At 47.1% G+C, this 22229-nt stretch overlaps 1 protein-coding gene and 1 non-coding gene across 4 annotated transcripts in view; both read right to left on the bottom strand.

The window, feature by feature from the left end:
• Positions 1-22229, bottom strand: part of CYFIP2 (cytoplasmic FMR1 interacting protein 2) — a 127803-nt gene that overhangs the window by 79581 nt on the left and 25993 nt on the right. For all 3 annotated transcript variants that reach the window (XM_081826247.1, XM_081826249.1, XM_081826248.1), the window contains exons 4-13: positions 20348-20425; positions 18686-18787; positions 15010-15191; positions 13112-13208; positions 11664-11792; positions 9496-9600; positions 7285-7376; positions 5138-5255; positions 2489-2608; positions 1791-1916 (exon numbers count right to left, since the gene is read on the bottom strand). In XM_081826247.1, the coding sequence (XP_081682373.1) occupies positions 1791-1916; positions 2489-2608; positions 5138-5255; positions 7285-7376; positions 9496-9600; positions 11664-11792; positions 13112-13208; positions 15010-15191; positions 18686-18787; positions 20348-20425 (1149 nt within the window). The remainder of the gene's footprint in view (positions 1-1790; positions 1917-2488; positions 2609-5137; positions 5256-7284; positions 7377-9495; positions 9601-11663; positions 11793-13111; positions 13209-15009; positions 15192-18685; positions 18788-20347; positions 20426-22229) is intronic.
• Positions 769-875, bottom strand: LOC115938467 (U6 spliceosomal RNA). The gene has a single exon (XR_004073569.1). It is a non-coding gene; the product is annotated as a U6 spliceosomal RNA (small nuclear RNA).

Below are 22229 nucleotides of genomic sequence, written 5' to 3'. Positions count from 1 at the left end.
AAAGAATTCTCACAATTCAATATGAAGAAGACAGAAACCCAATTTAAAAAAATGGGCAAAAGATTTCAGAAGACAGGATTTCACAAAGGAAGATATATGAGTGGCCAATAAGCACATGAAAAGATGCTCAATATCATCAGTCTTCAGGGAAATGCAAATTAAAACTCCAATGAGATTTCACTAAACAGCCATTAGAATGACTAAAATTAATAAAATTGAAAGAATCAAGGACTGAGGGTGTTACAGCAATAGTACGCTCATATACAGTTGGTGGGAATATAAAATGGTACCTCCACTTTGGAAAACCATTTGGCAGTTCCTTAAAAAGTTAAGCAAAAAGTTAAGTCACCTACAATATGACCATTCCAAGAGAAATAAAAACCTATATCTATACAAAGACTTATACTCAAATCTTTAAAGCAAGTTTATTCATACTAGCCCAAAGCTGGAAATGGCCCAGTGTTTATCAACAGTTGAATGGGTAAGCAAATTACAGTATATATCCATACAGTGGAATAATACTCAACAATAAATGAAACAAACTATTGATACACAGAACAATGGGGGTAAAACTCAAAATTATGACCGTGAGTAAAAGAAGCCAAACACAAAAAAATACCAACCAAACAAAATGATAAAAAATGCCAACAAATCTATGGTGACAAAAAAAAAAAAAAAGTGATCAGGCCCAAGGATGGTGGGAGGATAGATGGTAAGCAACACCAAGTCTTTAAGGGGAGATGGAAATGTTCTGCATCTTTTTTTTTTTTTTAAAGGGAATGCTTTGTGAATTTGTGTGTCATTCTTGCAGAGGGTCCACGCTAACCTTCTCTGTACTGTTCCAATTTTAGTACATGTGCTGCCAAAGTGAGCACAGAATGTTCTGCATCTAATCTTTTTGGTTTCACAGGGTGTATACAATGATCAAAACTCTTGGCATTATACACTTTAAGTGGATACAGTTTATTGAACATAAATTATACCTCAATAAAGATAATAAAAATACTATACTATCCTCATGAAGCTATCAAACGCATGGCACAAGAACGGGGTCTTCTAAAAGGAACATTCAGAGAACAAGATGGAGCTTCTGACATTAAAAATATAATAGGCACAATAAAAAATACTAATAGTTGACCTTCAGGAAATATCCCATAAAACAGAACAAAATAAGCGATGGACAATAAGACAGAAAAGGTAAGAAAATGAGACACTAAATCTGACAACTCATCTCATCTTGGTTTCCACCTGAGGTTCTTTGATTATTCATCAGTTTGGGCATTTTTCTTATCTCTTTTAGCCATTGGTTTTGTCCTTGTTTCTGCTGTTGGTTTCCTTTTGCCCATTTTTCTAGTGGAGTGAATGCTTTCCCTTGGATTCTCGGGAACAGAATGAGTTTCTAATCATTTTTGAATGGTAACTTTTTTTTTTTTTTAAGATTTATTTATTTAGAGAGAATGAGAGCATGAGCAGGAGTGGCAGAGGGAGAGGGAGAGAATTCCAAGCAGATCCTGTGCTGAGCATGGAGCCCGACACAGGGCTCAATCCACCACCTGGAGATTATGACCTGAACTGGAACCAAGAGTGGGTCACTTAACCAACTGCAACACTCAGGCGCCCTTGAAGGGTAACTTTTGACAGAGATGAATTCAGGCGGAAGGAAGACAGGAAGTGTATGCACAAGGAGGACCATGGCTGCCATCTTGCTCAGAAGCACTCCCGGAACCACCAGGATCAACACCAAGCAGCAGCCTCGGGGTAGGGGGCTAATGCAGGGAGTCAGCACCCACCTCGACAAAGGCAAACTTCTCCTCACTGGTGTAATTGTAGCGCGTGGCTCTCTCATACTCCTCCGCCGTGCCAGGGCAGTCCTTGTTGCAGAACTTGTCAGTGGGGTGAACCAGCTTCCAGGAGTACTGGGGAGAGAGGAAGAACCCAAATGTCCATCAGTGGATGAAGGGAAAAACCAAATGTGGTATGTCCATGTAGGGGAGTATGACTCAGTCATAAAAGGGAATGAAGTTCTGATTCATGCTCTAACATGGATCATGGTTCTTGAAGGCATGAAGTGAAAGAGGCCGGACACAAATAACCACATAGTATATAATTCTACTTGTGGGAAACATCCAGAAGAGGGAGATCTTTAGAGACAGAAGACAGATTACTTAGGGTTGTGGGGGTCGGGAATGGGGGTTGATTGCACAGGGTTTCTTTTGGAACTGATAAAAAGATTCTAAATTTAACTGTGGTTTTTAGAATAAAAAGATTCTAAAGTTAACTGTGTTAACTGTGGTTAACAATTCTGCGAATATACTAAAAACCAATGAATCTACATTTTCAGTGAGTGAATGGTACAGTGTGCAAATTATATCTCAGTAAGGCTGTTAAAAGAAGAGTGCTGGGGAGAGGCAGACAAGAGTCCGTGTGCACAGAGGTCAGGCTGGAGGGGTCCGGGGAGGGGCAGGCCCTCTGCCTTCAGGACACCTACCACCTCCATGACGTGGGCGCTCCACTTGGATAAAAGCTGCAGGCCCCGCAGGGCCAGGTCAAAGAGCTCGCGGTATTCCTCGTCTGACTTCTGGCTGTCCAGCCCGGAGCCTGTCACCACCTGGGGAACATGGGCCGTCACCCTCACCATGTATGCGCCTGGCACTTTTAGACATTATTTCACTGATTCCCCCAAGAATAATACAAGGGAGGTGCTATTATTATATCCCCTGGATAGATAAACTGAGGCTCAGACAAGCTCTTTGTTGAAGGCCACATGGCTTGTAAATGGCTGCGGGTTCAAACTCAGGTGGTGTGATGCCGTAGCCCCACTCACAACTACCCTGTTATACTGCAGGGCGGCGGCTTTCAAATTTTTTAAACTGCAAATTACAGTAGGAAGTGCACACCACAGAGTGACTCAGGAACACATACCTGCATAGAGATCTTAAATATATATATATGAACGAACACTTTTCATGAAGCAACTTTACTCTTAACACATGAGAATTCCTCTGATTGTCTATTCTGTCATACACAATGCTAATCATAAGTCACTAAATTAATTTCACAGCTCATTAATTAGATATGACACAACAACTGAAAAGTGCTGGACAAACATCTATTTGAATGTATATTATTCCATAAGGCAGTATGGATGTATGCATGTGCATATAGATACATGTGCATACGTGTACGCCCATGCATGTGTATATACGCGTGCATGCATATGTACATGTATGTGCATGTGCACATATACATATACACGTATGCACGTGCACACACATATACGTATATGTGCATACATGTATGTAGGTACATATATGTATCTACATATAGAGTCAGTCCTCATTATTTGTGGGTTCTGTATTTGTGAATTTGTCTACTCCCTGAAATTTATTTGCAATCTCCAAGTCAATGCTTGCAGTCCCTTTACTGGTCATTCGCAGGTATGTGCAGAATGGTGAAAAATCTGAGTCATGTCCCAGCTGAGGGTGAACATGGGGAATCTCTGCCTTCTTGTTTCAGCAATCATGCTGTATACGTGTCCTTTTCATGGTTTATTTAATGCCACATTTTCCATATTCTTGTACTTTTTACTGGTGATTTCACTATTTAAAATGGCCCCAAGTGTAGTGCTAGAGTTCTGTGTAGTGATCCTAACTGCAAGAAGGCTATGATGTGCCTTAGAGGAAAAGCACGTGTTTTATATAAGCTTTGTCTGGACATCAAGTTATAGTGCTGTTGCATGTGAGTTAATGTCTATGAATAAACAATATCTATTACATATGGTGTCTTTAAATAGAAACACACAGAAAACAAGGTTATACATTGATCAGCCTATGAAAATGTTGTGACCAGAAGTTCACAGGAACTTAACTCTGTACTTCTTCGAGGAGCAGTGGTTCAGTATTTGCTGATCCAGTGTTCATGCCCACTTTACAGAATATAATTACTGCAAGTAATGAGAATTGTTTGTGGATACACATGTGTAAAATGTACAACTTAAAAAACAACTTGAGGCCAGATTCACTCTTAGATCCCACCAAAACTTGACAAGAATGAAGGAGACCCCGGCTCTGAAATTACTCCCATAGCTTTAGTTCAGATGATTGCCACATATGGTTAAGAAGGCTAAAGGCTGGGGCTTGACCTTGGTCCATGTCTTCCAGGAGCCCTCATAAGAACATGGGCCACCTGTCTAATGACCACACCGTGTGTACTTGTCTGACTGTCCTCATTTCAAATATGCTGCCCTTTGATCAAAGACATTTTCAGAGTTTGGGTTTGGAAAGCATGTGCACTATGGCTGCGAGCCACACGGTGGAACCAGTGAGCAAACGTGGGATAGTGCAGAGTCATCCAGGTTCAAATCAAGTGGGGGGGGACCTGTGTTTATCAAACCAACATATACATTTACTAGAAGAGTATATATGGGAAGAGTCCAGGAGGATATATAAACCCAAATATTAATCACAATTGGTTCTGGTTGGTAGAATTTTACATGATTAATGTCCCTCCTTTGCATATTTGTATTTTTTCTGAGGTTTGTGCATTGACTATATTTCCATATTTAAAAAAAAGAAGAAAAATGTAACGTCAGTAAAAATGTAATTGGTGGGATTATAAGAGATTTTATGGCCTTCTCTGTCCCTAACTGCATTTTCTGATGTGTCACAATGATAATTTATTATTGTGTAGTTTTAAAATACTCAGATAGTGCTTTGAGCATGAGTGTTCAGAACTGTTTCTTTTGCCGTCCAGGGTGGAAATGGCTGGGATCGTATGCAGATGAACCAATACTGGGTCACTGTAATCTGCTGGGCAGGATGCATTTTCCATGCATCCTACTGTTTAATCCTCTCAATGAACCTTTCCAGATACTATTACCCTCATTTTACAGATGAGGAAACTGAGGCACAGACATTGTGAGTAACTTGTGAAGGTCAGTGGCTGAACCAGAATTAAATCCAGTTCTGTCTGGCTCTAAAATCCATGCTCTCGGCCCCCCGGCCCTCTTGCCTCCGATGTGTATTGCCTCCCTGCTGCTCTCCATCATCCCTGGGATCATTTCCTTCCTGGCTGGTCATTGCCGCTTCGTACCCTGAGCCCCCACAGGCCTCCATCCCAGCAGCCAGAGCGAGCTTACCTCACTGTTGCTGTAGCGAGCGAGTTCGGAGATGAAGCGGATGTGGTCGTCCCGGATCTGAACCATCTGCTCGCAGATGTTGTACTGGGGGCTGATGCTGCTCTGGGTACATGTCCACCTGGGCAGAAAATCACAGGGTTGGAGCAGGTCCTGGCCTGACGTGCCTCAGCGGGATAGGCTCCTTCCACTCACTAGTTGCTCCTGGTGCTCAGCCAAAGATGGCCGGCTCCCCTAGGTGGACCCAACAAGTGACCCAGTCACCAGCAAGAAAGCCTGCCACAGGCTGAGTGGAATAATCTTCCTCCTCTAAGACTCAATCACAGGCTTTTCCAGGTAACTTGTGTCCGCAGTACTTACCAGTTATATGAGTGAGGAGCTTCTCTAGGGCTACAGAGCTGGAAACCGAGCAAAGAAAAGGCAAGGTGGGCGACCTCCCCAAATCTGCCTACTGACTGTCAGCACTGACATCCTGAGGGTGAAGCTGGCTTTGGTGGGGCCGTTAGGGTGGGACTGGGGAAACTCACAGGGATCCTGCCTCTTTTTCAACAGTGATCAGGCAACATTAAGGACTCCATGGTGGATGGATAACGTGTGTTCTGAGAGGTATTGCTGGCATGCTCTCCCTCCCACCCTCCCTCTCTCCCCACCCCCTTGTTGTTTCCCTTGCCCTTCCCCTTTCTCCTCAACTCTTTGTAAAGATATCATTGGGAAAACCATCTTAAAATGGAGAGGAAATCAATGAATGAAAGTCTTCACTCTCCTTACCCAAGAGAAAAAAGATAGCCCCCTTTACCCCCATTCTGTCATCTGGTGCTGGGTGACTCAGGAGACAGACTAAGCATGGGCACCAAACAAGGCGGATAAACATTTTGGGAAAAATTTAGTATCTCAGGGCGCCTGGGTGGCTCAGTCGTTAAGCGTCTGCCTTCGGCTCAGGTCATGATCACAGGGTCCTGGGATCGAGCGCAGCGGGCTCCCTGCTCAGCGGGAAGCCTGCTTCTCCCTCTCCCATTCCCCCCTGCTTGTGTTCCCTCTCTTGCTGTGTCTCTCTCTGTCAAATAAATAAGTAAAATCTTAAAAAAAAAATTATTATCTCAAAAGGATCTCCCTGAAGTGGTTCTCTTAAGAATACTTGGACTGGTGATACTTACTCATGCTTATACTTTGGCATGACTTTTATTTTGGCTTACTTGTACATGGATGGGGACACTACACTCAAACCTCTGACACCCTGCTGTGACCACATCACCACTCCCACCCAACTTCAGGTGGTCAAGAATGCATGCAGGAAACGTGAGGAAAGGAGTTCAGCCTTCTCAGCTCCATGCTCTTCCTAGAAAACCTCCTCACACACTAGTAGCCAGCAGGTTATGAAGAGACTAAACCAGCTTCCTCGGTGAGACTCCCTCGCAGGGGCTCAAGGCTGGTGGGGTTCAAGGACACTCCATTTACCTACTTTTTAGGCGCTAACCCCCACTTCTGACTAAAGGACAGTCAGCCCCTCTCTGTAGGGAAAGATCATATTCACTCAGCTTTGGGAAAGATGCAGACAGAAGGAACCTTACTAACAACCCCAGCGATCAATAGAATGGCTGGCCCAGGCTGGAGCTGGGTGTCACCCACCTGCCACGGAGTCACTGATGCCCCAGGTCCTAGCACAGATTACCTGGAACGGTGGCTTATAAAGCAATCTAAGGCGAGGCTATCGACTCACTTCACAGGTGGAACCGTCCAAACCATATACTCAATGACATACTTACTGCATGGACACAAATCTGAGGAGAGAATCGAGGTGCTGAAGAATGCCTTCTTGCTCCACCCGACCACTGAGGGCCAGCCAGTCCTCCCCCTTCTCGAGGGAAGGAGGGCTCCTGCTGTCCCACTGTGGGCAGCACAGGTCAGCGCCAGGACTGAGAAGGGGCGTGGCTGTGCTCTGAGCACTTTTGAACCCTGGCAGCAAAGGGCAGATACAAAAGGGCTCAGAGCACCCTCCGCTGTTCCCTTCTGGCTGGCTGGGTGCCAGTGTTGCGATGGAATCCACCTGCCCAGGGCTCTGGGGAGGGAGGAGGGGCTGAAGTGGCCCCTCGGCCCCCTGCCCGGGCTGGGCATCCTCACGGGAGCCGAGAGACATTATGGCAGGCACTCACTTGGACTTGTTCTCTTCATAGTGAGCACTGGTCTTAATGTATCTGGCCAGCTCTATCTGCATGTCGCCGAAAAGGGGCACCACTTGCAGCTGCTGCAAAGGAAGCAAACACAAGGTGTGAGATGCTGAGGGAGGAGCCGGAAGGCTGCCTTCCACTGGGGAAAGCAGGCCTTTGTGTACCTCTGGGCCAACCCCTAGGTTCTGCTTCTGATCATGCCACTGGGTCACCTTGGAACCAAAGAGAGTCCCAGACAGTATACAGGTCCTCCCCTGCCGCCAGCCAACCCATGTTCCAGCAACTGAGACCAAAGGGGCAAAGTGATTTGTCCAAGGTAACATAGCAGGCAGAATGGATGAAGGATGAGGGCCAGATGGCCTGCCTCCCAGGGCAGGTTCTTTCTGCTCTAACTTCCCTGGGATTTGTGGATCCTTGCAGCTGTGAACTCTGGACTAGGAGTGGATACGTGGATGCCGCTGTCTGGGTGTGGCCTTCCTGGGCAACTCTACAATGTGAAGCAACTGAAACCCTAACACCAAACACTAAAGGGCAGACAAGTCCCAAGTGAAGACCAGGACAAATGGAGAGGAGGCTGGGGTGGACTGCTGGCTTCTAGGCAGTAGGCACCATGTCAAGCACTTCAAAACCAGAAGATTCTTAGGACAGTGGTGGGTACATGTCATTCTGCATTTGTCAGAACACACAGAATGTACAACGCCAAGAGTGATCCTTAATGTAAGCTATGGACTTTGGGTGATAATGATGTGTCGGTGGAGGTTTGCTGATTGTAGAGAACACATCCCTTTGGTGGGAGATTTTGATAATGGGGGAGGCTGTGCATGGTGAGGGGGCGCAGGGGATAAATGGGAAAACTGCCCTTTCTGTTCAATTTTGCTGTGAAGTTTAACTGCTCTAAAAAATAGGCTATTAAACAAAAAACAGTATCTCGATCCATATAAATACTTCGTGAGGTCAGTACTATTATCATCCCCATTTCACAGATGAAAAAACTGAGGTTTAGATAGCTCAAGTGATTTTCACACAAAGTCAAGCCAGCTAGAAATCAAGGAGCCAGGACTGTAATCCAGGGCTCTGACTCACGTATGTCCTTCCTACTAAATCCTCAAGGGAACCCTAGCAAGTAGATAGATACCCTTAGCATTCACATTTTTCAGGCTGGGGAACTCCATTTCAGAAAGGTTTAATGATTTTCCCCAGAGTTATCCAGCTATCAAGTGGCAGAGCCAGACTAAAACTCAGGACCGACTGTGGCAGAGTTGTATTTCTCAACTGCACCCCGATCTCACTCATGCTGACTGAGGGCAGAGGTGGATTTTGCAAGGTCTCCTGAGATGAGCCCTGTTTTCATTTAGGGCAGCTCCAGAGCAGAGTGAAAGTTCTGGCCTTGAAAAGATGCAAAGCCACAGGATGTCTTTTGGTGATTTATTTCCCCCTTAACCTGGAAAAGTCAGTGGGATCTAGGCCCAGCCCAGTGTCCCCCATGCCATACTTTTGAGGGGTTCCACTTTTAATGGTAAGCCTGGTGTTTCCATGTCTGACCTCTGAGGCTCCACTCCACGCCTGGAGTGCCCAATGCTCGTATAAACCGATACCATGGAATTCAATTCCAAAGCAAGAAATCCCTTCATGAAAACCTCAAAGGCTTCATTTAACCCCAAGGTTTTATTTTTAAAAATTTGGGGCCAGAAGATCAAATGTCTGAGGCACTGCAAAGGTCTGGGTGAATAATGGACTGTGATGAGGCCTTGTGCCCAGAGGCAGGGGTGAGGCGAGGGAGTCCCCCGTGGACCAGGAGAGGCTGTGACTTTGCAAATTGTCATCAATTTAAAATCCAGTCTTTAATCCTCCTGCTTCTGTGAGCTCTGATTTATATGGAAAATTAAAGCAGGCGGTGTTTTCTGGGATGCATCTCTTTCTTTAGATAGTGAGGGATTTCAGGAAAGAGAAAAGGCAACATGCAGAAAAACTGTAAGGCCTCTCACAGCCGAATCCTGAGACTCGGGAGCACGTTTGACTTTAATGCGACAGACTTCAATAGTGTAGCACCTTCTACAGCGGGCGGCTGGAGGCCCTGTCATTCTATCTTCCTCCTCTTCTTGGGGTCTTTAGAGCTGCAGTTCCATCAACAAGCCGATTTCTTCCCTTTCCCCAGAGAGAGCACCCTGCGGCCCAGCCCCACCCTCAGGTACTGACCTTAAAGAACTTATCAATTTTGCTGAGGTTGATTCTCTTCTTGGCATCCAGTTTGTAAATGTTACTGACATTTCCATCCATCAGGTAGAGACCAAAACCCATTACCTAGAGCGAGAAGGGGCAGAGCACAGAAGCCCATCACGACCATTGGAAAAGCTTTAAAAACAAAACAAAACAAAAAAATTAAAAAAGGGGGTCTGTGCACACACACATGCACATCCTGTAGGAACACCTTCTCTTTCAAAACCCACGTGTCTTCAGTTGAAGAAAGGAGACATAAATCTAATTTCAACTAAAAATCTGATTTCTCCGTAGAACTCAGACCACCCTGTAGTAGGTTATTATGGTGGCTGCTTGCTGAGTCCTTACTATGGGCTGGAGTCTGTGCGTAGGGCATTCCCGGGTATTTTCTTCAATTCTCACAACAATCTTATGAGTCAAGTTTACACAATGATCTTATTGCACAGACAAGGAATTAGAGACACAGAGAGGTTAGCCAGCCTGCTAAGGTCACATAGCTAATAGGTTGCAGAGACAGGGTCTGAAGGCAGATCTGACCACAACATCTACACATTTAGATGCTTCCTGCGAGAAAGGGCTGAGCGCTGCTTGTTGCTGCATCCCCGGGGTCTAGCACATCACGGGGACTTGGGAATACCATCTCAGTGTTGAATGAACACAAAACTATTCACTTCTTTTCCCAAGGAAGCTAAAACAACGTATGGATTCCCAAGGAGCCACTGGTGACTTCATTCAGAACACATTTTTGCCCGACAATGCCCTATAAGCAGGTCACCAGGCTGACTCTTGATATGCTGGTCCATTTAATAGCTTCTCGAATGCTGACATGTTTTCCTCCTTTTGTCAAATGCACAGCAAGGCTGATGGGGGCCTGAACAATGAGGTTGAAAGCAGCTTCCCTGGGCTCACAGCTGCTGTGACTGTGGGGAAGTCACACCTGACACGTAAGGGCCTGGACTAGAGGACCACGAAGGTCACATCCCCCTTAGTCCCATTCCGTCCCAGTGCTCTGCAGGGTGTGCACCAGACTCTCCCACCAAAGGTGAGAGGTGCCCCTGGTGGCATCTGAGTTCATGGACACAAACTTGCAGAACGGGGGAAGAGCCAGCGTTGAGACCTGGAGCCCAGGCTGGAAGAGAGGGAGAGCTCAGGGCTGGGAAGCAGAGGTGAGGAGGGCTCAAAAGCCCGTGAGGGAAAACCTGCTGGCAGCGTCTCGGAGTGCTTGGTGGGTGAGAGTGGCATGGAGGAGAGGAGGAAAAACAAAACTACCAGGAGAACATCGAAAGGGGAGGTTTTGGAGAACAAAGACTCAAAAGGGGCTATGCAGCGTGTCAGAAGAACACACAGAAGGCTGCTCATCTCAGCACTACCGCCATCAAGAGAAATCAGGAACAACCCAAGCAGCCAGAGGCAGAGGAATGGCCAAAGAAATGCAAGGGCATCCGTACCTTAGTGGCTGCATAACATCCGCGCTACATTTAATGAAATGGGATAAAAATTACACACACACACATAATTTATGCATATTGTGTATGCTGAAAGCGCGTAAGTGTAGAAAAATTACAAGGAAATACATCAAAATGCTAGAAGTGCTACCTCTGGAGGGAAAGATGGTGAGAGAGAAAAACTGTTTGTGCTTTTCTATATATTCCTGATTTTCTACAATAAATATTACTTGATAATTTAGAAATGGAACTTGCAAATTGCTGGAACAAATGTGACTATTTTGGCAAAATACAGCAAAAGCTTGAAGATTTTGCTTTCCCTTTGAGTCAGCAATTTCTCCCCTAGGATGTTTGACTTGGCAAGAGCGTGGACACAGAAGTTGTGCTGTAAGAATGCTCAGTGCAGTTTAGCAAACCAATATCCAATGACAGAGGATTTGTTTAATAACAAAGTCCACGTGCAGCGAGCTCCTCAGTGGCCATTAAAAACTACATTGCAGAAATACCCCGAACAGCATCTGGAAAGGTGTCGCTGACGTATTAAAGGGAAACAAAAGAGGATCACAAAGTATTATGTCCAGTGAGATCCGTATCAGTGTTTAAATAAGAAAAAGTAAGCGTTTTTCCTTTTTTAAAATGATTTTCAATAAGAAGGAGGTGGAGGGCAAGCCCAGGCGCTGGGGCGTGGGACTGCAGGTGTACCTTGAGCAGCATGTGCTTCTCGCTGGGGGTCAGATACATCTTGTTCTCGTAGTAGTCCACACAGATGTTGACAATGTCTGACAGCAGCTCCTCATAGCCTGGGATCACCTCCAGTTGCTGGTGGAGACACTGAAGAGCAGGGCCCCCCCTCCCCGTTAGCCCCTCTCCTGCCCCACCCCCACCCCAGAAGGCCCACAGCTGGTTGGCAGTGACAGGGCACAGCCCCCCTGACCATCCCGGGTGGACGGAGCCTGCATCTCCTCCTCAAAGTCCCCACGGTGGTTGGTAGGAGCTCCTGTGCACCCCCCATGGCAGGGAAGCCACCCCCCCCTCCCCGGAGCCCTCCCTTTTATTTCCCGGCAATTCTGATAGTTAGAAAGTACTTTCTTGGGCTGAGCTGAAAAGCAGTTCAGCTTTACAGCAACAGGTCTGTCGCAATCTAGGCTTGGTTTTGAGGGCGTAGCCTTAGCCATGACATCTCAGATGATGACAGAAAGACCCAGCCCGGGAGAGGAGAGCGGGACCAGCAGGCGTGCCCCTCCTGCAGGACAGAGTGGTACAGGAGCATTTCCCATTGGAGAAGAGTCCGAGGTCTCCACCTCAGGCCCTTTCTCTCCAAAGGGACAACCTGGGCCCCTGTGGGGGATGCTGTGGGAGACACGGCTAGTGCTCTCCACAGACAAGCTGGGGCTGAGACGTGGGGCTGAGTCTCGGGAAAGAAACACGTCAACGCTGACAGCCTTGCGCAGTTAACCAAGAGCAGGAAGGGCCCAGTGAAGCCAGCAGCAACCCCGAGAGAGGTCTGGGCCTGAAAATGTTTCCAAGATGGAGGGCCCCTCTCAGCCAGGGCCCTGCTCACATTCTTGCTGGTGCGTGCTTAGGCTGACCTGACAGGTGAGCAAGATGGGTTACATAAAGTCAGAGCATGAGAGCCGTAGCTGATGGGGGCGTCCAGCAAGGTGGCGGCCATAACCATAGCTACAGCAGCTTATGCTCTTACCATTCGTCAGGCTCTGCTCACTAAGGGCTTTTGAAATGGTGTCTCATTTCTCACAACAGTCCTAGGAGATGGAGCTCATATTCTCAAAATAACAGCTCCACTTCACAGATGAGGAAACTGAGGCTTAGACCTTGCTCAAGGTCTCACAAGGGATCAGTGGAGGGTCCAGGATTAGAAAACAAGGCTGTCAAACTCCAGAACCCAGGCTCTCATCCTTGCTGATGTGGGGGTAACGTGCGGGCTGGGAAGGCTTTCAGGGAACAAAATCCACGGAGGGTAAAAGGGTTACCTGTAGTTGGGAGGAGAGACTTAAGTCTGCTAATTCAGGAGTAGGAAAGTGGGGGATATTCATCTGGACTGAGCTCCCCTGCTCGTGGTCCCTCGATCATCAGGCCCCTGCCTATGGCATGGGACGCCAGGCCAAGATGAACAAGGAATGTGCCATCACCTGGGTGATCCTGTTGTGGTTGGCCAGGAACATGGAAAGGTTCTGCGACTCCTGGATAGACTGGGGGTCCGCCATCTTCCTCAGGAACTGTGCCGCCCTGCACACGGAGTCGCGGAGAGGACTGCTCAAGCACAGCCCGCCCACGCCGGGCCTCACGATCCCGCTCCCACCTAACCCAGTGCCCCACCACCCCCCGCGGCTAAAGTGCGATGAATAGCACAGCGGACTCTACTGTCTAAGGAGAGTGGATTCTGCAGTCTTTCGTTGGGGGCCAGGCACACTCTGGAATAATAGCACCTACAATTAAGAGGCAAGAATACGCTGAAGGTCAAACCCAGCAAGTTTAAGGGCATCTGGCATCCTATCAACCAGCCAGAGGTGGCAAGCCAGAGTGAAAGAAACATCCTTGCGCCGGGCTGTGACCTGCCATGGGACCGCACAGCGGAAATGGGGAGAAGAATCCCAGGCAGGGCACGTGTTGGTTTTGCGTGGACTATGTTATTTACAGGAAACCTCCAAGTTTGTAAAGCAAAGCCCTGCATGGAAACACATCTATTCCAGCTAACAGGACTGCAGATGAAGGGATGATGGGCTCGAAGGGGGAACACCACGGCGCCTGAGCCGTTCCAGCCTCACCTGGTGGTGGTGCGGCCTGTGTCAGGGCCGCCTGTGAGAGCACAGACAAGACACCCACCTTGCTCACATGGCTTGTGAGCGTGTCACTTGTGGCCAAATGCAAGGAGTGGCCAAAACTGGAGAGAAACTGGGGGAGGGGCGGAGGGGGGAGATGCAGGAGATACTATGCCGTGAGTTGTCTCCGAAATCTTTGTGCAAGCTGCCGTTTCTGAACCAGGCTGGAGATGGGGCTCTGCCTGTGGGCATGTATCCCCAGGTTACGCAGTCCACTCAGGAGGATACAAGGGTGGGAATCGGTCTGCTCCCTGCTTTCTCCAGTTCCCTTGGAGCCCCAGGAGGATGCGACTCAAGGAGGAGGGGCCCTCTTCACCAGTGACACAGAAAAGCCTTCCCAAGAAACATCCCCAAACACTGCAGCGCTCATCTGAGCCTCAGCAACATACAGGAAAGATACCTGTTGCTTTCAAATGTCCTCTGCCACCTTCTGGGTGGCTGTATCCTGATGTCTGGAGAGTGACAATTCCTGACCCACTCTCAGTCTCTCTTTCATCTGACACTGACCCCCAACTGACTCTGGCAAGCACCTGCCCAACTGGAGGCCCCACTCACAGCAGGGACTGAGGGAGGGGTCCACATGCTACCCAAGCCAGAGCGATGACAATCCTCCATGGGACTTTTGCAAAAGTATGTGAAAGAAGCACCCTTTCTTTCCTTTGAAGCTGGGGCTGCTACACTGGTCAGAGGGAAGCTTACAGCTGCTGGTGACCACCACAGGGCACAGGCCTGCCTGAGAATGAAGCTGCTATCCGGGAAAATTGAGCTGAGAGGCAGAGGGAAACAGACCAACATCATCTGAGTATCTGGATCCAGATACAATGAAACTGTTCAGTTCTGGGAGCCAATCTAGTTCCTTCTTTTATATAAACAGTTTGAATTGGCTTTCTGACTCTTGCAGGAAATGACTGATATGACCATCTTTTGATTATTTTCCTGGTCCCAAACTGCATGGGAAACCACTACAGGTAGGGGAAAATGAGGCTCCGACCCCGTCTTAAGACAGAACACCTACAAAGACCCAGTTTTCCAAAGACTCAGCTCGGCATCTTCTCCCTCAAACTGCAAAGACAGATATAGGTCCACCCTATAGGGTTGGGGAATGGTTAGTTTGGATCTGGAGGAGGAGCCCGGCAGAAGGGCTCTAGCCTCTGCCTCCCCAAGGCCAGCTCCGCAGGAAGAGGGGGGTCGGGGAAGGGTGCCCTGACCTCTTATAGGCAGAGTGGTCATTCTTGACACTGCACTTCATATTCTTCAGCTCATCCAAGACGGCGAACATGTTGATGAACTTGCCCAGGGTCAGAAGGTAGGCCTCAGAGACAAAGTCCTTCCTCCGCTCAGCGTGGCAGAGCCGCTTCACCTCACTGCAGAACCGCTCGATGGCCTTGCGCTGCAGGTGGAGGGGCGGCAAGTAAGGACAGGCAGCCCCGGAGGGTGGCTCACTGTGCTCTGTGTGGAGAGCAGGATCAAGACTCCCTCCCCTGGGGCTCTGGTCAGAGCGTGGACATTTAGAGAAAGTCAGATCTGCCAGGAGATCTTTCTTAGAGGGGTCCCTAATCCAGAGCTCATTTCAAGAGGGGAGCCCAGAACCTGCAGCCAAGTGAGTCAAACCAATGAATTTATTCACCATGCCTTTGCTGCGAAGTATTATGTCTTACTCATTTTTTCTATCACGGCATCTAGGACAGTGTCAGGGCACGAGTAGGGTAGGGACCAAGAGTGAGAGAGACATTCAGAGAGAGAGGCTCATGCATCCAATAAATAGTATTTATTGAGCATCTACTACATGCCAGGAACATTCTAGGCACTGGAGGAGAGTAGAGAACAAAACAGAAAAAAAAAATTCTGCCCTAAGGCACTTATATGTGAGGAAAGGCAGAAAACAAAACAGATACTCTATATTAGAATGTGATAAGCACCATGGAGAAAAATAAAGCAGGAAAGGGGGGTAGGGAGGGCAGGGGGAGCTGTACACTTTAGTAGGAAGATCAGAGAAGAAATCATCCAGAGGTGACTTTTAGGAAAAGAGTTTGAAAGAAGAGGAGAAAGACAGGGTAACTGAGGGAAGTGCATTCTGGATAACGTGAGTGGCCAGTGCAAAGGCCCTGAGGCAGGAGTGTCCCTGACATGTTTGAAAGATGAACAAGAAGCTGGTGGTTGAAGTGAAGTGAGCAGAAGGAAGAAACTGGAGGCAGAGAGGGACCAGGGCCACTGGCTCTCACAGGCCTTTGTGAGGGCTCAGGTTTCTACACTGAGTGAGTCAAAGGTAACATGGTCTGAATTGTATTTTAAAAGGGTCACAGTAGCTGTTATGGTGAGAATCGACTGTAAGCGGCAAAGACAGAAGCAGGGAGAATAGTTAAGAGAAATGAAAATATATCTCCCCCAAAATGTATACATGAATATTCACAGCAGCCTTGTTCATAACAGTCCCAAAGTGGATATAACTTAATGTCCATTAACTAATAAATATGTAAATAAAATGTGATAGATCTATACAGTAGATTAGGTATTTGGTCATATATTTTGGTACATGCTACAACATGGATGGATCTTGAAAACAATATGTTAAGTGAAAGAAGTCTGTCACCAAAGATCACATATTATGTGATTTCATTTAAATGCAATGTCCAGAAGAGGCAAATCCATAGAGACATAAGACAGATTTGTGGTTACCTAGAGCTGGAGGGGGAAAGGTAGAGGGTATGATGGGGTGGTAGCTAAAGGGTATAGGATTTCTTTTGGGGGGTGAGAATGTTCTATGACTGATTATGGTGATGGATGCACAACTCTGTGAATATACTAATAAAAACTGTTGAATTGTCCAATTTAAATGGATAAATTGTATGTTATGTGAATTATATTCAAAAAATATGTTACCAAAAAAAGCAGCTGACCAACAACAAAAATAGGCTAAAGCAACAATTCAGAGAGACACAGAGAGAAGAGGAGGTTGAGGAAGAAGAAGAGGAGGGGGAGGGGGGAAGGAGAGAAATCACTCTTGTATGTGAACTTCACTCCATGGACATGGGATATCCCACCCCAGTGAATCAGTCCCCTCCTTCAAAGCCCAGACAAGCCCAATTTTCTCCTTTCACAGTCCAAGAACAACGCAACTTTTTGCAGCGATGGAAATGTTCCATGACTGCACTGTCCAATATAGCAGCCACTCATCACAAGTGGCTACTGAGCACTTTTCATTTCGTGGCTAGTGCGCTGGGGGACCTGAATTTTAAGTGTTATTCAGTTTTCACGTAGATAGTCCCATATGGCTAATGGCTATTGTGTTGAACAGCATAGTTCTAGATTACTCTAGATCCTCCCTTCTCTAAATACTTTGTCGGAAGGCCCTTCGTTTAGCACTCCATCAGCCTCCGGATAGTTCTTCTCTCTTGGACCTGCCTTCCCAAAGAGACCAGGCTCCTGAGGGCAGGGCCGTGATGCTAGTCACAGCGGCTGCCATTTATCACACTTACTCTGTGACCAGGGCTCCACTTGGCTCTTCACAAACAGACCTCCTTTATCCTCACCACACACCTGAGATGAGGCATGATTTCCAAGGTGAGAACTGAAGGTGTCAGATGTTACAGAACTCACAGGCACACAGGGACAGTGTGCAGAACCTTGAGTTTCTCTGCCTCGGAAGCCAGCCCTCCTGCCCTGGGCTGCATGCATTTGCACCTTTCCCAGACAGTCCCATCTCCCACCCCCAGGCCTGGGCAGAGCTGGGTGCGGGGTGGACATCCGGCCAGTGCTTGCGAGGCTATTCATGACGCTCAGTGCTTCCGTGGAACCTGTGGAGGGCACAGAGCGTGTGCCACGACCCCGCTCCAGGGTACAGACTGGCCTCCAAGTCTTCAATCTGCACTCCCGCACAGTGTCCGACATGACCAGAATAACCAACCGACTGGCATTATTCTCCCTTTGCCACTTCTGTTTAACCAGCTTGCCCTCTTGCCTTCCATTCATGGAGGCCCCACGGCGCTCTTTTCTCTTTTCCTCCTGAAATGACTCCTCCTTCTGGCTTCCCAGCTGGCCTCCCTGCTGTCACTCTTCTCCCCTCCCACCTTCCGCATCTGTAACTGTCCCCCACCTCCCATCCATTTCCCTCACAGCAGCCAGAACGGTGCTGCAAAACCTCAAACCAGAACACGTCACGAGGAACCTCCAGTGGCTTCTATGGTGCTCGAGTAAAATCCACATACTCTTTTCATGTCCTACTTCCTGGCCTACAGTGCCCTGAAGATCAGGTCCTGTCTACCTCCCCCAGGTCGCCTTCCGTCAGCCGTCCCAACTCACTGCAGCCCGCCTGGCTGCCTGGTATTTCTTAAACGCGCTGTGCCCCTTCAGGCCTTTGCAGTTCCTTCCGCCTGAAACCTTCTTCCTCCGATCCTCACACGCCAGATGACTGTTACATACAGATTTCAGTATGGAGAGATTGCTACCACAAACTGACAGGTGAAAAAACCTACAGGACATGAAGGGTAATTGAATCCCATTTTTGTTAAACAAAACACAAAACAAAACAGTGTGTGTGTGTGTGTGTGTCCCTAAAGCTGCACCAGGTCACAGACACCCTCCACCCCAGAGTTATGATTTTTAAATTTTATCTTACTCACAGCACTTATTACACCCTGAAAAGGAGTGAGTATTGTTTACTGTCAGTCTCTCCTCCTACCCGAAACACACTTGCGTGCTCACTAGGATGTAAATCACGTGGAGAGAGGGAGGCTTGTCTGTCTTGCTCACCAAGGGGTGTGTCAGGGGCAAACAAGAAGTATTTGCTCCATGGACAAATAACCTGGGTCAAAAATCCAGACCCCAGTAGCTGGCAGAGTGGGGACTCTCGAGTCTCCTGATTCAGACCCACCCTTACCCCCTCACCTGAAAGTACATGAACTTCATGAGCTTGGTGACCTCTGGCTCTAGCACCTCCACTGTCTTCTCATAGATCTCGACCCGGTTGGGTTGCTCATTGCATTTCACCTGTGCGGAGAGGGGAGATTACACATCCTCCTTTGCCAAGGCAGTTCTGGTTCACATCTGTCATCTTATTAATAGAGCCCTTTTTTTTAAATAAAGATTTTATTTATTTATTTGACAGAGGGAGACACAGCGAGAGAGGGAACACAGGCAGGGGGAGTGGGAGAGGGAGAAGCAGGCTTCCCACGGAGCAGGGAGCCCGATGTGGGGCTCGATCCCAGGACCCTGGGATCATGACCCGAGCCGAAGGCAGACGCTTAACGACTGAGCCACCCAGGTGCCCATTAATAGAGCCCTTTTGCAGTGCCCTGACCATGAGCTCTATACACATCTACCTTGATCTGCAAGGTCTCCCTCCTTCAGCCTTTCCCCTACTCCTACCCCAGGGGGACCCCACCAGCATCTAAGCAGAGAAAAATGTCCCAGCCATTGTTCTGCATGCACATGGCATGAGATCCTCCGGCCATACTTGGCCCCATCAAAAAATCCATTTTCTCTGCCCAGTAGTTTTTAACACATCAGAATCACATGGCAGATGTTTTCATAGCCTGCACACCCCAGACTGCTAACTGGTCAAGTGACACTGAACAGTGAGTGAAGGATAAGCATGAGGACATTCTTTGCACTGTTGCTTAGAAATTCTTAAAATGGTAGCAATAAGGTAAATACCCACCAGTCGATGATTAAATGGATAAAATATGATGTATTCATACGATATCATCATAAAGGCGCTAGAAGGAATGAGACAGATCTCTGTGAAGTGACATGGAGAGATTGCTACCATAAACTGACAGGTGAAAAAACCTGCAGGACATGAAGCGTAATTGAATCCCATTTTTGTTAAACAAAACACAAAACAGTTTGTGTGTGTGTGTGTCTATATATAATAGAGGCAGAGAAAATCTGAAAGAGTTCAAAGCAAACTGTTAATAAGTAGTTACCTCTGGGGGCTAAGGTTAGGGGGAAGAGAGAGGAATAGTTTCTGTTTACTTTGCACACCTGTGGTTTGTTAATTTTGTTATAATGGGATATAAACATGATGCTGATAATTACGGTAAATATAATATCTGCATGAGTCAACACAAAAAAGTTACTAAAAAGGAATTAAGTGGAAAAAAGCAAGTGGCAGAACAATATACATATAAATATAAACAATATACATTTATAAATACAAATAAATGATAATTTACAAATAATATTCGTAGGAATATTCATGCTGTTCAAGGAAAAAGATCCAGAGGAATATGCAGCAAAGTATCCAGAGTGATTAGGCTCTGGTGGGAGGTGCGTTTGGGTGGTGGGGGTGAGGAGGTGGGGGTGTCTTGCTTTTTACTTTATACCTTTGGGCAACGGTTTGGGTGTTGTACAGGTAGTACATGTTGCTTTTGAAATAAATCGAACACATGTTTTTTACCTTGTCACCAGTGTAATGGGAAGCTCTCCAAATGTCTCGAGCAAGCACCCTTGACTACCAGGCCCCGCCTCACCCCCTGCACCCGGAAAAGCTCAGCTCTCTGGCTGAGGCCGAAGTGGAGCAGAGCCACCCAGCAAGGACAGTCTCACCTGCGGGATGGCCCGGGAGCAGCTGCGCCAGGTGTAGAGCATGACTGCATACTCATGCCCTTCCTCCAGCATTTCATTCTGAAAAGCAAAACGCACACTCAGCAGGGAGAAATTACGCTGGTGCCAGAAGGCTCCTTCACGGCCCCCAAGAGCCTCATGCCGTCACAGCGAGCAGCATCAGCGTGACCTGGGAAGCTGACAAGACGTGCAGACTCTGGGGCCCCTCCCTGGGCCTATGGGATCAGAATCTGCACTTCAATACAACTCCCAGGTGACTCATATTCCCAGGTACACAACTAACGTTTGAGAAGCCCCAGCTTCAGTGAGCCCCCACAGACACCCCAGGGCGCTACCAGCTGGCCACAGTTTTCAAAGATGCACAGGAACCTTAGAAAAAAAGAAGGCAGATCTATTTGTTCCCAGAGCAAAAGTTGTCTCAGGTGCACCGTGAGCAAGAAAATAAGCAAGTAGCGAAACAGAATGTACAGCAGGTAGGTTAAAAAAACAAAGAGTAATAATTATGAAAGTATACTGTTACATACCAAAAAATATTTTGGTGCAATATGCATCAAGCTATGACAAGGAGCAAGCTCTCTATGGGGCTGGATGACCAGGGCTTTCCCTTTTCATATTATAGACTATGATGTTTGCCCTTTTATAAGAGCCCATGCTACTATTTCAGAAGCAAGAAAATGATTAAGCTCAGTTTTTAAAAATAATATTCAGCAGATGTCAAAACCAATATACAGCATGGGAAATGAATCCGAAAAACACAGGGATGACTCACCTCACCTCGCCAAGTGCTAAACCCTAAACTCAGGTTCTAAATATCTGGGCTCAAATCCCAGCTTCATCACTTCTTAGTCCTTTGATCTTCAAGAAATCACTTAACCTAAAATTCTCCATTTAGTATCTGTTTAATGACAAGGACAACCTCTGAGAATTTCATGAAAATTAAATCTCACACACACACACACACACACACACACACACACCCCACCCCACACACACACCCTAGGTGATCCGCAAAGGGAAGTAAGAGTATTACTAGGAAAAAGGTAGTCCAGCAGTTTCTCAAAAAGCGAAACACAGAGTTACCACATGACCCAGCAATTCCACTGCTAGGTATATACATCCCAGACAAATGAAAACACACGTCCACACAGAAATGTGCACCCTTGTTCACAGCAGTGCTGTCCTAACACCAAGAAGAGGAGACAAGCCAAACGGCCATTAACTGATGAATGGATAAATACGATGCGGTGCAGCATCTTTCACAGTAAATGGGAGGGAAGTGTTGATATGTGCCACAATATGGATCAACTCAGAAAACCTTCTGCCAGTCCCAAAAGGCCACATGCTACATGATTCATTTAGAGGAGAGGCTCCGCACAGACAGATCCACGGAAACAGAAAGCAGATTAGTGTCTGCCAGGGGATGGGGAGAGACAGGAATTGGGAGGGACTGCTAATGGGCTTGGGGCTTCTTTCTGTGGTGATAGAAATAAAATGACAGTGATGTTGGTATGACATTGTAAATATACTAAAAAAAAAACCACTCAGTTGTACCCTTTAAATGGTGAATTTGATACTGTATGAAGTTTACAAAAAAGCAATAAAAAAATGGTATCACCAAAAGTAGGGATCCGAAGGGGTACGTGCACCCCGATGTTTATAGCAGCGATGTCCACAATAGCCAAACTGTGGAAAGAGCCAAGATGTCCATCGACAGACGACTGGATAAAGAAGATGTGGTATATATATACAATGGAATATTATGCAGCCATCAAAAGGAATGAGATCTTGCCATTTGCAACGACGTGGATGGAACTGGAGGGTATTATGTTGAGTGAAATAAGTCAAACAGAGAAAGACATGTATC

Source organism: Leptonychotes weddellii, chromosome 7 (genome assembly GCF_054177405.1).
Source record: "Leptonychotes weddellii isolate Sample4059 chromosome 7, ASM5417740v2, whole genome shotgun sequence".
NCBI classification, from domain to species: Eukaryota; Metazoa; Chordata; class Mammalia; order Carnivora; family Phocidae; genus Leptonychotes; species Leptonychotes weddellii.
This window is presented reverse-complemented; position numbering and strand designations above follow the sequence as displayed.